This window comes from Schistosoma mansoni, chromosome 5 (genome assembly GCF_000237925.1).
Source record: "Schistosoma mansoni strain Puerto Rico chromosome 5, complete genome".
NCBI classification, from domain to species: Eukaryota; Metazoa; Platyhelminthes; class Trematoda; order Strigeidida; family Schistosomatidae; genus Schistosoma; species Schistosoma mansoni.
The window spans coordinates 5,351,936-5,368,133 of NC_031499.1; the positions used below are offsets into that span (position 1 = coordinate 5,351,936).

A 16,198-nucleotide genomic window follows, 5' to 3' on the forward strand; every position below is an offset into this window, starting at 1 on the left:
TAGATATATAGGTATAGGTATAGGTTTATAGGTATAAATAGTATAGGTATAGGTATAGGTATAGATATATGGATATTCAGATGACCTTAAAAAAAGATCTTGTTTATCCATGACACGTTATAAGTTTAAAACAAACAAAACAACAAATATAAACACAGATATATACATGAATAGAGAAAAGTTTTCTAATTAGTTTACGGTAATATATATATATATATATATATATATATATATATATATAATGATTACTTAATTAAAGATTTGAGTAAAAGAACTACTAAAAAAGATTAATTAGTAGTACAATATATACAACATACATACATAAGGTGTAATTAAGCCTAAATTGTATATTGAATCTTCTGGACCATTCATTCATTCATTTTTGACACACTGAATCCCCCAATATACACATAAACATACCCATACACATACACATACACACACGTACAAGTTAATTCTTCATTTTCATCAAATATGGGTTGTGGTGCAAGTGGATTGAAAGATTGTAAATCAGGTAAGTTCTACTATTTAATGATCATTAATGTTTTGCTTCTTTTTTTTACTTTCAAAAGTACATTCTGATATATTATATAGATTTAAAAAGAAATAATAAAGTTTAATTATAATGATACTCTTGGATAGTTATTATAATCAAGTCAGTCATTCAGTTACAGTATAAGATCAGGAACATATATACATCGGTTCAAGTTAATACACCTCAATAGTACAACAAGATGAACACCAAATTCATAAAAGTAGTTGCTTCAATAGTAATAATATATAAAAGAAAGATTGCATAAAAGGATATAATACAAGAAGAAAGAATTAGTTCATAGAAAGAGAGGTATGAAGTAATTTTAATCTCAAGGTTTAAGGGAAGATAAAGAGTGTATACATCTACGCCATTGTGATCGATTTTGAGCCATGTCACACAGAGTCTCTAAACCTTAATTTATGATAGATTCTTCAACCCCAAACAAGTAGTCTGCATCTACCAACATGGCTAAGACTAGAAGTTAGTGACTTCAAGGACTGATGCCATGTTTTGGTTTGGCCGCCTTCAACATTCTTCCAACTGTCTCCAACACTAGTTAGCATTGCGCGTCGTGTTAATCGGTGTTAAGGCATACGTAACACGTGATCTAACCATCTCAGTGGATAAATATTTACAACCTCATCAACTGCTTAACCATCATTCCTTAATACTCTATGTTTAATCTCTATATTACTTACCCGATGATCCCAGTAGATGCGAACAATATTTCTCGGAATCTAGTGTAGATATGATTGTTTGACCAAGCTTGGTATATATATTTATATGTATAGTTTAAGTATTAAATAAATGATATCTACTGTATACCCACAGTGAATATATTCTAAAAAAATACACGGTGAACTTTCGTTTCTCATTTAAGGTCTTTCAGGTGCTTAACAAGTAGTGCATGAAACTAAGAGATGATTATTAAATTACAGAAATATACATGCATATTCAATAGCAATTTTCTATGAGATTTTTAAGGTTAATTCTATCGCCATATTACAGTATCCTTAGCGCTTATCATACCAAACTCACCAAGATTTTTATTTGTTTCTAAATGTATAAAACTGTAAGGCAGCTAAGGAACTTAATATAAGAGATCTTGTAAAAATAACTAAGCAATCATAAAGGAATTGAACAAGTCCATAACCGTATATGAGAGGTATTCTAAAGGTGTAATGTACTGTAAAGTTTATAAACTGAAGTTTTATTGAATTAATAAGTTCTCGATCACACTACGTTCATCATGAGACTAGAATCAGTTTATTCTGAAGAAAGGTGTTATACAACACTTTCATAATGTTCCATATATATAATGTCATTAACGTAGTTGATCTGTGTCAAATGATTAGTGGCCTACTCAAATTAGACGGAATCTTTTGTCCAACCAGTTAACGTCGAAGTCATACCTCGCAGTTAGTACCTAACGTGGATTACCATTTCGTCGTACCCGGGTACTATGGCTGCTTTAATTACCGTGCAACACGAATGACGTTATTACATAACTTCTGGATGATTTGATTAGAGCCTAGTGACATTTAACTGGCCTTACATATATATTTCATTATTTGTGTAAATTGTAACATTACAGACTTTTGATGAATATGGATAGCATGAACTTACCTCAGCAATCACACTGTTGAAAAGACATTTTAAATTCTTAATATGTAACAATATCAAACAGTCTCTTCTTTCAATTCAATAATCATTAAGACAACGCTATGAATTAAACAGGTTTTTGACGAAAAAATGTTCCTTAGTTATCTTAATCCATTTACACTCACATCTACTGTTAACTTATTAATTTTACGTTCCTTGTATTTTTACACATTTGTTGTTATGCAAAGATGGGTAGTAGCTAGCAGTGGAATCCAGGACTCGCGTTTCGTCCTATTTGGGACTCATCAGATGGATGTACCTGCATCTCAGACTTGATGTTCACTTCACATCTCGAACTCAATACCTTTCGCTTCAAACCCCATCTCGTTATCCACTCAGCTACTGAGTCCTGATGGACACTTGCTTGTACAATGGGGTGAAGTTTAAATTCACTTAGTATTACTGGTTTGAATCTTACCATTGATATTTAGGACTGCAACTGGTCAGACTCTTAAGAGACTGGGAAGATTGAGACAAGTAATGCTAAGTGAATTTGTTGTTGTGGTTTACATAATATAACCTAGTATTATAATCTCCGTATGACATCATCATGTTGATTCGCTGTTCATATTTCCCCAGCGAAATAATCAATACGTTTGGTAGAAGCACATTATTCTGCTTAGTTCCATATTACCTTCATCATCTGACCTCCGATTGATCGTGTTCATGACAAACCATCGTTTTAAGTTATAAAAACGTGTACCTCAAAGTTAACTAACTCTTATCGGACGACTTGCATTGGGAGGATAAATAGACTCTTTCCAATCACGTTTCTAGTTATTAGTATTTTGTCGTTGGAAGAAAAGTGTAGGTCAGTCTATGGATAAATTCTATTACACGTCAATTCTGTTTCAAGTTGTCCAACCTAAAATTATTACCCTCAGTCATCTGCTTGTTCAAACTAGTTGATAAAAAGGGAGTATGACTAAAAAACTGACACATAATATAATATATTGAAAATTCAAGTGTGAACTCTGATGAATTTAGCACTCTGAATCCCTTATACGGTCATTATCCAAACCACTCTTGCCATTTTTTAGTCATCATATAACCTTCTTTTGATAGTTGAGGTTTCTTATCACGGATTAACTTTGATTAAAAAATAGGTAAAGAACAGGAAGTGCTGGACAGCTGTTTTTTCCAAGTACGTCACTTAACAGAATAGCACATCCACGTCATCACTGAGGATCGAACCTAGGACCTTCAGATCTCATAATATTTCAATAAGTGGAATTTTTAAACACTAAAATAGTGAAGTGATCGTACTCTATTTAGCCTAGTTAACAATCATATCTGTAGTCAATAACTATTGAGAAAACCTTATAGTCCAGGTCATAGATATTGATGAACATGGAATTACTTTGTTTACTAAACCATCTTTATCTTTTTCTACAAAAAGAAATTTACGCAAGGAAAAACTGGAAAATTACTTTATACTTGAATAGTTTATTAGCAAGTTAACGATGAAGTTGGTTTTCAGAAGCCATCTCCATGAAGCCCTTTTCAACCTGACCTATGCAAATGTTAAAATAAGAGTGCTAAGTAAAAAAAGCACATCGTCTGGTCAGGTAGTGAATCTTCATAGACTAAAGTAATTAGAGTGTGTGATGCATCCTGAACTACAGCCTACCTCGACGTGTAATATTTTCTGATATAGAATAAGCTTAAGTTGGCCAAATAAAGGCATGGCTTTAGTACATCAGGTCACTGTCTGGTGAATTGAAACGCGTACGCAGATGGATACAACGTGGTCGGAGTCCTTCCGTTTATTGTAACGGCTTACTGGAGACGATTTTTGATATAGCTCATAGTTGACATCGATAGTGTAAGCTTATCCACTTTTTGTTTTATGCATCCCATTCCACGGATGCATTCTTTGTTTCTAAATCATATTGTCTATGTTTTATAATACTGCTGATACCATTACCACTTGTACTACAGTTGCATTCTCTATGATAATTTCATCTTGCTGTACTGGTGTGGTATGATAAGTTGAATCGACACATATATCAAGTTCTCTTTTGCTCACTAATCCGGTTAATCTCATTTCAAAAATGTATTTTAAACTACATAATTCTAACTGAAGATAATGTAAAATGAATTTTTGAGTTAATTGAAGTAAGACATATGAACCACTGAAAATCCGCATAATGGTCTAGAGATTATTAATTTGCGCGTAAAACAGAGAGGATGCTCAAAAATGAAGAATCCTTCACTAGAACGAAATAGCTTTCCAGTGTTTTTAGTGGGTATCGATTTTAGGTCGGTTTGATATATGAATATCACTCAACGATCCTCACAAATCTCTATACCGTTTACCAATTATTTGTTACTAAAGGGGATCGAAATTCTGTTTAAATAATTTGTAACTTTACTCCGCTTTGGTATCTTGATAAGGGAAATCTTGAAATAAGTTATATTAATTTATCAGTATAGGATTGTAGGTATTATAAGGCTTTTGATTGAGATCATGAATTGAATCATGTTAGACCACAATCAAAAACCTGAAAGCATTGGACGACCATTTCGTTCTATTATGGGACTCCTCAGCAGTATCTACGATCCCACCCGCAGGATTCGAACCCAGATTAAGCGTTTGCGAGAGAGACTTTTAAAGGTAACAATATGTATTTAGTATATGCGGTTGTCAAACTTTATGAAATGACAAAAAATTTTGCCATTCGCTTTGATTCTTAAAAAAACAACAATCCTCTCCTCTCCTTTCTTCATACATGTTGATGTGATTTAACTATTTTTCATTCAACTCTAATATAGATTTGTATTAACGGCATATATTATTACTTGACTTGAAAATCATTTAAAGTAGAATTCGTACATTGATTATGGTCACTTTCATGAAAATGTTCGAAGGAAAACATTTGGTTTATATGATCGATTAATGTTTTGTGAACTTTTGGTTAAAGGGATTGTAAGGTTACACCTTAGTAGGAAACTATCTAAATGACTTCAGATATTCGATTATAGAATATCAGTTTGAAACTATCTAATAGTTTTCTGAATAATTCATTGATTATTGTAAAAGTAAAGTGATCCGTTTTTTTATTTATTAAAGAATTGAATGAGCATAATAGAATGTTACATATGCTTTATAGAGAAATAAGTAGTAACTATATTGTTAAAATGGCCTGATAATTACTAGTTGAGATCATGAATCAATTGAAGCTAGACCATCATGAAAAACCAGGAAGCACTGAACGTCCATTTCGTCCTATTATGGGACTCCTCAGCAGTGCGCATCCACGATCCTACCTAGGTTGGTTCGAATCAAGGACCTGTCAGTCTCGCGTGCGAGCACTTAACCTTTAGACCACTGAGACTGATATGTCCTGGGTTGGAATCTCGCGAGACGGGATTGTGAATGCTCATTGTCACTGAGGAGTCCCACAATAGGACGAAACGGCCATCCAGTGCTTCCAGGTTTTCTATAGTGATCTAGCTTCAATTGATTCATGATCTTAACTATTGGCATTACTATAACATCCACAAAAACCCCTTCTCATAAAGGTATCGCTTATTATTAATCAACTTACATCCTTCATATCATGACGTCAAAATGTTCTAATAAGTGAAGATTCATGAAAAAGCAACAGGTTTGTAAGAACTATAGGAGATATTTGAATGCTAAATAACGTGGTTATTAATAAGTTAATTATAAAAATATTCTAGAATAAAAACTAAGAGAATAGAAACAGAACATAAACTTCAATAGCTTTTATTCAATAAATTATTAAAGAACCTTGGTTTGAATGTTTTTCAATCGTGTCAGAAAATTATGGGGGATTAATCAAAGTTGAACTGTGAGACTGATCAGTTGCAATCCTAAGCATCAATTGGAAGATTCAAACAAACAATACTAAGTAAAGTTGAACTCTGTTGACGTGATAATGATTACTCTTGAAAATTGATAATCAACTATGAGAAGAGTAAAATGAAGGTAATAGAATATGCTATGAATGAGAAGTAACCTGTCTTCCTAAGAATTGGATTTAAGGCTGATTAAATCGCTAGAAAGATTCATTTGAGATTAATAGTAAGGATGTATCCAGCTATTAGGCTGATCTATATACTTCAAATGAAGTGTTCATTATGACAGTTATATATGAAAAGATTCCTTACTTATATAGAAAAACAATACCGAACCAGTTTTTGTGTCTTATTTGGGAGTTGACAATCGGATGTGCTTAGATCTATATTGATATATTGAAACGGAGACTTGAACCCTGTTAAATTTACTTCAAATTTCAGTGGATAATCTACTGAGCTTCTGAGTACAGGTAACCACTGAAATGTTCAACAGATGTGATGTATGTTATTATTATTTGAAAATGTTTATTGATATTGAGGACTGTATATAGTTAGTAATGTTTGAACATCTGACCTTCATGGAATAGATCCCCTATACTGTTTCCATTTATTGGTTGACAGTGTTTTGTAAAAATAACTAGGAATGGTACTAATGTAGTTACCATAACACGACTGTGGACAATCGGATGTAATTAACCAGAAATTACAGACTCTCTCAGTAAATTCTGATAACCATACAATGAATAGTTAATTTGCAAATTAACAATGGATTGTCTCAATCTTCACTGTTTCTTCCCTAATTCCATTGTTCACGCATTTTCCCACCGATTGCGCTTCATTTCAGTTCTTTCCTCATCGGTCTTCTGCCAAAATACATTCTATGTCTGACCAACACCATATACTACTTATATGGATATAAGTAGACCACACCACACTCGTCCCTCCTTTAAAGCATTCGTTCATGCGGTGGTTCTGCTCGCCATGTCACTATCTTCTTTCACTGCAGTCTGTGCCAAACTCTCCGTCAGAATGTCGAGTCTGCGGCGCGCTGACCTCCATAGTTCCGTCGACCTGCCGGGGCACCAACGTTCGCATCCATCCGGCACCTGGGACGTTCAACACCCGTCTCTACCGGGTGTCCGATGTCCGCCCAGCAGCCGAACGTCCCACCAACATCAAGCTTAAGATTCAAACGCATCCAACTAGAAAAATAAAATGTAGATAGAGAGAACAAAAATAAACATTTTGAAGTTCGTTTTCAATACTTATTCTAAGCCTAATCAATATCTTCTGGAACTTTATTAATGCACTCAGATAAGAGTTAAATTGATTTATCTGTGACATTATTTCTTTTTAATGTTCAATAGAAGTAGCTCAATCGACAGATGACAGTCATTCCAATAATGCAGAAATAGAAGTTGAAGAACATAAAGAAACAGACACAAATCATACAGTTCCTGAATTATCAAGTGAACAATTGGATCCTGTATCGAACGATAGACTACATGATGAATCTAAAGAAGAAATTCCACAAAATCAAGAAATTCCAGAAGTTTCAGTGATTACTGAAGAAAAACCAGATGTAGATTTGGCAAATGATGCGGGAGTAAGCTTTCTTCTTTTAAAAAAAGAGTACTTGAATTTGAGCATACAAGAGAAATTAATTTACACCATATATTATCGATTTATTGTGATTATTAGATAGGTACTATATTTATTATATTAAACTACGTCAATGCAAGGAATGTTTTATAAGTGAGTCAATCAGTCAGTCAGCTACAAGGTAGGACCAGGCATCGGTCGAAGTTGTCATACCTCGTCGCCACAACAAGATGAACACCAGATTCATAGAAGTAGTTAATTTAGTGGTGGTAATATATAAAAGAGAGGTTGTATAGAAGGATATAGTATATGAAGTGATATTTATTATAAATTACAGTTTGCAATGCGGACTGAATTCAGTTCGTCAAATATTAAAATACAGAGACTAATGAATGACTATTTCGTTTTATTATGGGACTCCTTAAAAGTGTCCTTCCACGACCCTAGTAGGAATCGAACGCACAAGCGTTTGGCCTAATGATGAGCGTTCAATATTTAAAAAACTAAGCCCAATACCCAGTAGTTTAAATTTTTAGCTTCAGTCGATTCGTCATGTTGTGTGAACACTATCGCTTACCATTCGTAATATTTATCTTTTACAATTGACACGAATAAACTGCAATGGTCATAGCTTTTCCTTACAACTACGGGATTTACCCCTCAAAGTTAGTCATTGTTGAAAACCTGAGTGTAAAGCTTTGTGTCATTGCTTTTTTAAAATTCAGGGATTGTCTTTTGATCAGTCTTTGTTAGTCTATAAGTTATTTTAGCGAATATCCTGATAAACATTTTAAAGTTTCGTGATTTTGGATAAAACTAACAGTGGAATTCCAGAAGTCTGCTTTTAGCGCTATTTGTGGCTCGTCAGTTGGATCAAAAGCACCTCAGTACTGATGTTCATTTTTAAGACTTAGTTGTTACAAAACCAGGAAGTTTAGTGGTTGCTGTCACTAATCCTTAAGATTATAAACAAGAGATAACGCTACTAATTTACTCGTCTGAATCGCTTAGTTACCATGAGTGAATAAATTTTATGAATAGATAACTTAATAATTCATAAAGTCATACTTTGAATGACATTCATTAATGCTTGTTATGTATGGCCCTAAGAGTCATTTTTCGCTGGATTTGATCGGGTCATTTCAACACAGTTGGATCATGTTATGTTATTCTTATTATTCAGTTTATTAGTATTAACATCACTGGCTTAATTCAATATTATATTTCTGGTACAATATAGTATTCACAGCACAATGTATTTGAACACGTTTCTGATTCTTATTTCTTGATCGATCCTGACGACTAATATTGAGTGATTGCCAGATAGATATTAGCAGTTCAGTTAATCAACATCTGAATAATGTACATTTTTTTCGTTGCATATTGCCAGCAACCACTATATCTCTGATTGGGCCTTTTGTAACTTTCACAACGAAAGGTTGTACACATTTTGGGAACTCACCTGAATAGGTTATGCGATTAATAGACATAATGATGTAATAAAACAAACAAAATTAGATAACTTGTTGAAATGTTTAGATATCAGGAACAGGTAGCATAGATGTTTAAGCGGGCGGCCTTTGATATAACACCTTTTGTAATCTAGTATTTCAGTAAATAAGTCCTTAAGTGCTGTAAAGAAATTTAAATTGAACCTAACTATTAGTGAGAATCTCGTCCCTCTCACATACAGAACATAGTATATAAATGACGGATTGTGATCAGTTGAGAACGTTTTCTAGAGTGACCTGTTATCTCCCATCAAAAATACTTTATAGTTTATTACATGAATAGACATTATTTGGACAATTGATAAAAACCTACCCTTGATATTAACGATTTTTGAGAATGTTTTAGTAAAATCTGAGAACTATACAGTAAACACTTCATTTACAAAATGTCAATCAATCGTCCAAGACTTAATTATTCTTTCGTTTTCACACCAATCATTCTTTGTTCTCACTCTCTTCTTAACTTCCTGCATCCCAACATTTCACTTTCGATTGTTGATACATACTACTTATATTTGTTGACGTCAGTAGCACAGAGAACAGTGGCAGTAACTATGATAATGGTTTAATATTGATAATATGAACAAATTTTGAAACTTATGATTTAAAAACAGATAAATAGTCAATGTATCTACACTAATATGAGTGATTCTTAAACGATATTACTTAAAGTTTCTAACCAGTGATCATGGTTATCTCATTGATCTAACTAAGTAGCACAAGTTCAAACTATAAATAACTTCATAAACTAATGTCACTTCTTGATTTGTTTGTCATAAGTTTTCTTTTAACCTATGTCTACATTAACCAACATTACTCTAACAGATGTCATAAAAATATCCAACTTGTAAGGTCAGAGGAAATAAGAAAAATGTTTCATTTCTAAATTAGAATATCTTTTGATAATATTGATTTAAGATCATAGGATCCAAATATAGATTAAAGAAAACATTTATTACAGTTTAATTATACTTCATTTGCCAAAAATCTCACCTCCATTATGTAATGTACAATATTTCAGTTATTTGAGTAGTGTTTCTTGATATCAGGGCTGCCTTCGATTCGTTGGACAGGACTGTTCTCTGGGATTGTCTATTGAAGAAGAGTGTGCCTGAGAAGTTCATTTACATCTTAAAGGCCCCGTATACGAACACCTCAGGCAGAGTGAGGGCATACAACCACCTCTCTCCACTGTTCCGTTCGAGCAGTGGGGTTAGACAGGGTTGCCCAATCTCACCATTCCTCTTCAACTTTGCCATCGATGACATCCTGGAAACAGCTCTGATGGATGTAAGTAATGGCGGTGTGGATCTGCTGTCTGGAGAACGACTTCTCGACCTTGAATATGCGAATGATATTGTCTTACTGTGCGATAATGCCCAAGGCATGCAATCCGCGCTTATTCAGTTGGCAATCAGTGTCCGCAAGTACGGCATGTGCTTCGCACCCTCCAAGTGCAAAGTACTCCTACAAGACTGGCAGGATTCTCATCCTGTAATCACCCTAGATGGTGAGCAGATTGAAGTAGTTGAGAAGTTCGTGTATCTAGGTAGCTACATAAGTGCTGGTGGTGGCGTGAGTGATGAGATCGATGCACGTATAATGAAAGCCAGAGCGGCTTATGCCAATCTGAGCCATCTTTGGCGCCTTCGTGATGTTATTCTGGCTGTAAAAGGTCGGATCTACAACGCGTCGGTGAGAGCAGTTTTGCTCTATGCTTGTGAAATCTGGCCTCTCCGAGTTGAGGATGTTAGACGTCTCTCTGTGTTCGATCATCGTTGTCTCCGAAGGATTGCTGACATTCAGTGGCAACACCATGTTAGTAATGCAGAGGTTCGGCATCGTGTGTTCGGGCGCAGAGACGATAATTCAATTGGTGTCACCATCTTGAAACACCGACTTCGGTGGCTTGGACATGTTTTACGAATGTCGTCCCAGAGACTTCCACGTCGTGCATTATTTGCCGACTCTGGGACTGGTTGGAAAAAGCGGAGAGGTGGTCAGTGTATGAAATGGTATCGTGGTATGAAAGAGAGCTGCAAAGGGCTAGCTTCTGTTGGTCCTTCACGATTCCCTGGCTGGGGTCCGAGAGATGGTGCAACACGGTGGCTAGAGACGTTATCAGATATGGCTCAGAATAGAAGCCAGTGGCGATCCTGCTCTAACCTTCTTTTACTTTCTTCATAAAGAGTGGCTATAACTTTCTTAACTGAGAGAGCTCTTCTGGTTGTACATTTCAGTTTCCCCCATCGTTACTCTTCTCTTTTTTTCCCTTCTTTTATATATACACATCTTCTTCCTTCTCCTACCATTCTCATTATTTTGTGTGGCGCATATGTATCCTGTGACCTTTGTACCAATATATATGTGATTAAATAAATAAATAAAAGAATGTACAATATAAAGTACTAAAAAATATTATCAGAAGGCGTTTTTGTGGAGATTTAGTATTTTCATAGTTGAAAGCGTGGGTCAATTAGAGCTAGACGACCAGGGAAAACCTGGAAGCACTGGATGGCCGTTTCGTCCTGTTGTGGGACTCCTCAGCAGTGCGCATCAACGACCTTACCTCGCGGGATTCGAACTCAGGACCTACCAGTCTCGTGCTAGAGCACTTCTGATAATATCCGTTTTATGTTACAAAGAAGCTATAAATAATAAAACAGGGTAGATAATAAGATTCATTCACAGTTGAGCAACCGTTCACCATTTGTCTTCAGTGAGTTCCTATCTCACAACAAACGTGGTTTGAACTCCACTGGTCACTGCTTCTCACTGGAACTCCTGGATTTACCACGACCTCGCGAGGCGAGGTTGACTCACGCTTTCAACCATAAAAAAAAGTAGTTTGATTATTCATTTATGATAGTATGATACTATTTCTATAAAGGTTAGTCTATTCCACTGTTATTTTCTTCCTTTTCAATTTTGATTTTTGTAATACATCAGCAATTGTCCATTAAATAAGTAGAATATATTTATAAAATCTCAGTGAATGAATTTGAAGTAAATCCAACGTTTCGCCTAGTAATCTGGTCCAAACTTTTCAAGGACCAGATATACAGACGAAACGTTGGATTTACTTCAAATTCATTCACTGAGATTTTATAAATATATTCTTCCTATTTCATGTCTTAACTTCGACTTGGCGCCCAAATACTGTGAAACTATTCGCTCTAATTTAGACGAAAGTTCTTATATAACCAATTGTCCGTCTTTTCTTTTTCTTTCTTCCTTTTTTGGTTCATTAAAACAAAACAAAAAAATGAAACATTGATCAATTTAGTTAAACATTTTAATAAATCATAAAAATTTAATAAAATTTTGTTAACCATGTCAACCATTGTATTTAAACAATATTAACAATCTCTGTAATTATCAAATAAACATTTGTTAAGCATTAAGAAGATTCAATGGATCCAATAGTTTGATTTTTTTAAGGTTGTTCAAATCTACCCTCAACATTTCTTTGTATCCAACTCTTAGAAAAAAATAAAATAGTCGAAACTTCTATCATCCACGAGTTCAAATCAGAATTATGCATACTAATGAAGTACATCCTGTCATTATCGCTATTCTGACCTCAATTAATATTACTGTTATTATTATTACTACTGCGCTCTCTTTACTTGTGTCTCAATGGATCCAATAGTTTGATTTCTAAGGTTGTTCAAATCTACATAGATTTCTTTGTATCCAACTCTTAGAAAAGAAAAATTAGTCGAAGCTCTTATCATCCATGAGTTCAAATCAGAGTTATGCATACTAAAGAAGTACATCTTGTCGTCATCGTTATCTTGACCTTAATTAATATTATTATTATTATTATCATTATTATTACTGCTTTCCCTTTACTTATGTCTCATTACTTTATTCATGAATACTCATCATTTCACCTTATTTATTTTTACACCCCTATGACCTTTTAATGACCTTTAATTATTGTAACTAAAAGCATTTTGATCATTCTTTTTTATTTATCTTATTATATTCACTAAATCTATTGTTATTACTCGTATTACGTAATGTAGTATTACAACCCTTCTATGACGTCATCTTGGTTATTCTTTGTTCACATTTCCTTACGGAATTAGTACTTTACCAATTAAAAACATTTTTTCGTGTATATATATGTGATTGTACAGCTTGGTCATATATTCGTTGAAAAGAGATCCTTTCGCTGAACTTCGAGTCTTTCTAGTTGTACCATTATCTATAATATCCGTTCATTCATTCATTCATTCAATGTTCAACATTGTTCAATATACAATGAAAAATAGAGTTATACAATTTAAAATTACATCATTACAGAACTATCCTAATTCATCTTTGAAAATTAATTTCATCATATATGATGAATTGTTATAAAGATTCTTGATAATTGAACTAAAACTATTATATTTAGTAGAACTATACATATTACTGAACAATATGATACATTGGTATTTACAAGTAAGTATATATGTATATGTTAGTAGATATTCAAAACACAAATATTAGTTCCCTAGTTAGTTAGTTAGTTAGTTAGTACATTGATTAATCAATTGATATTGTACACTTTAATGTTGTTGAATGATCACTTTGTTATGATTGTTGCTGTGGTTGAATGTATAGATGTTGTGCTCGAATATAAAACAATTATGTATTGATTTAAACATATACATATATAACGTCTGGTTCTCAATTACATAGATATAAATATATATGTTCACACATCTTCCTACCTAAACACTTTCATATATCAGGAGGGGTTTTTTGAGGATATTGTGGTAATTTTAATAGTTGAGATCATGAGTCAATTGAAGTAGACCACTAGGGAAAACCTGGAAACAGTGGATGGTCGTTTCGTTTTTTTGTGGGACTTCTCAGATGTGTACGTCCACGATTCCGACTCGCGAGATTAGAACTCAGAAACTATCAGTCAGGCGTGCGAACTCTTAACCTCTAGACCTAGAGCTGGCCGGCATCCAACAGTGTTAATGTCTAACTTCAACTAATCCGCGATGCTATGCATTCACGCGCGAGACCGATAGGTTCTGAGTTCGAGTCTCCCTCGACGCGGGATCTTAGATGTGCAATTCTGAGGAGTCCCACATTAGAACGAAAAAGGCCATCTATTGCTTCCAGGTTTTTCATGATGGTCTAGCTTCAATTGATTCATGAACTCAACTATTAAAACTACTTACATATGTATAAATTAAATTTGTATTTGATATTTTGTCTAGTTCGATTAGTATATAAACTAGGGAAGAATACCAGTTTATTATTTTGAAGTTTTGTTCTTTAAGCTGAGTGGTTTTGGTTGAACCCAAAGTTTGTGCTAGTGATGTCGTTCAGAAGAACGATGAAAGCTTCATGACCAAATCATCCAGTTCAGATAACAAAACTCCATCAAAATCACTCACCTGAGCTACAAATCTTAACCACCATCAGTATACTATTCTGTGGTTTTGAAACAACTATTCAACTGTTTTTTTTTGTTTTCGGATAACAAATCTGAGTCGATTTTAGGGAATTTTCTTTCAATTATTATCGTTTAATTACAATAAGGAAGTGTTTATTCATTATGACTGAAAATGTAATTTCAAACTGATCAAAAAATCTCAGATGATTTCTTTGCATGTAAACATACTTATTAATGTCAGAAAGAAGGTTCTTTTGTAGAGATTGTAGTAATTTATCGGTTGAATTCATGAGTCGATTAAAAAGTTAGACAACCATCGAAAACCTGTAAACACTGGAAGGCTGATAACCAGATCGTGGAGTTCACATTGTTGTGGAGTCACATACTAGGACGAAATAGCCGTCCATTGCTTTCAGGTTTTTCATAGTGGTCTAGCTTTAATTGACTGATGATTTCAACTAATAAAATACTTATTATTGACTAATTTCAACAATTTACAACTGCTTAATCAATTTTTTTTTGAATTTCAGTTATCGTTTGATATTGTTAAACATTAAGACAGTTTAATTCATTTTTATTGGTTGTCCTAATCTTCCACCTAATAGTTAACCCCATAATTGATTATTCTCTGATTAGCATAACTGAACCCTGTGCCCCGATATTGTCTTAAATCATAAAAATCCAAAGCAAAGATGGATGATTACTAGCAGTGTAACGTGGGAACATGCATTTTATCCTATTGAATATTCATCAGCCGGACTCAACTACATCTCAGAGTTAATATTCCACCTTTAGACTATTTGCCTCAAACGCTTTCATATTATCCACTTAACTCTATACGACTTGGATTCCACTGCTAGCCGCCATCCATCTCTGCATAATATACGTTTGTTTATTAACATTTGTAGTTTTTTTTTTCAAAATTATAAAACTTAACTTTATTTAAATATACTACTTTTTTACTTTTATCATTATCATTTCAGCAACCTGAAGAATCCAATACAAATGAAGGAAATACATCAGAAAGCTAATTATATATATATAGTTTGTATTATGTTATACAAATTACTTTGGATTTAAACAAAAGTAACATGTTCTTTTAAGTAATTCATATGGCTTTCAGGTATACTACCATTATTATTACTATTACTATTATTATTATTATTAATTACATTATAAAAGATAAACAAACATTCTACTTATGATCCTATTCATTGGTAATCAATTACACTTCAAATCAATATTATTCCGAAATTTCAATAATCAATATTTCAATGAACCCTTACAAAATTGGCTCCAAATTTGAATAGATCTATATTTCCATAAACAAACAAACAAACAAACAAACGAACATGTTTTTCTTTTAAAACTATTCGATTGGAAACAAGCATATTTTAATTATCTACACAGATAAATGATTATTTACATTGATATTATTCATAGTATCCAATTAAGTTACATAAAATCAATAAGTGATTCGATTTTTTTTATTTTTTTTGTTTTTTTGTTGCGAAAGATCAATGATTTTTAAATTTTGCTGATGTTCAATATTTCGATTATACACACACACACACACAGAGAAAGAGTGATTCATAAACTTGTATTACCATTTACATAAATTCAAAGTAATACTCATATTAGGAATGTCAAAAGTTAAGA

The 16,198-nt window shown here is 33.4% G+C and overlaps 1 protein-coding gene across 1 annotated transcript; it reads left to right on the forward strand.

Moving 5' to 3' along the window:
- Nucleotides 1-474: 474 nt before the first annotated feature.
- Nucleotides 475-15,570, forward strand: Smp_064460 (hypothetical protein; the record flags this gene model as incomplete). Its single annotated transcript, XM_018797717.1, has 3 exons — nt 475-514; nt 7,390-7,628; nt 15,523-15,570. 3 exons carry the CDS (start codon nt 475-477, stop codon nt 15,568-15,570), a joined length of 327 nt encoding a protein of 108 aa, XP_018652731.1.
- Between the last annotated feature and the right edge of the window lie 628 nt (nt 15,571-16,198).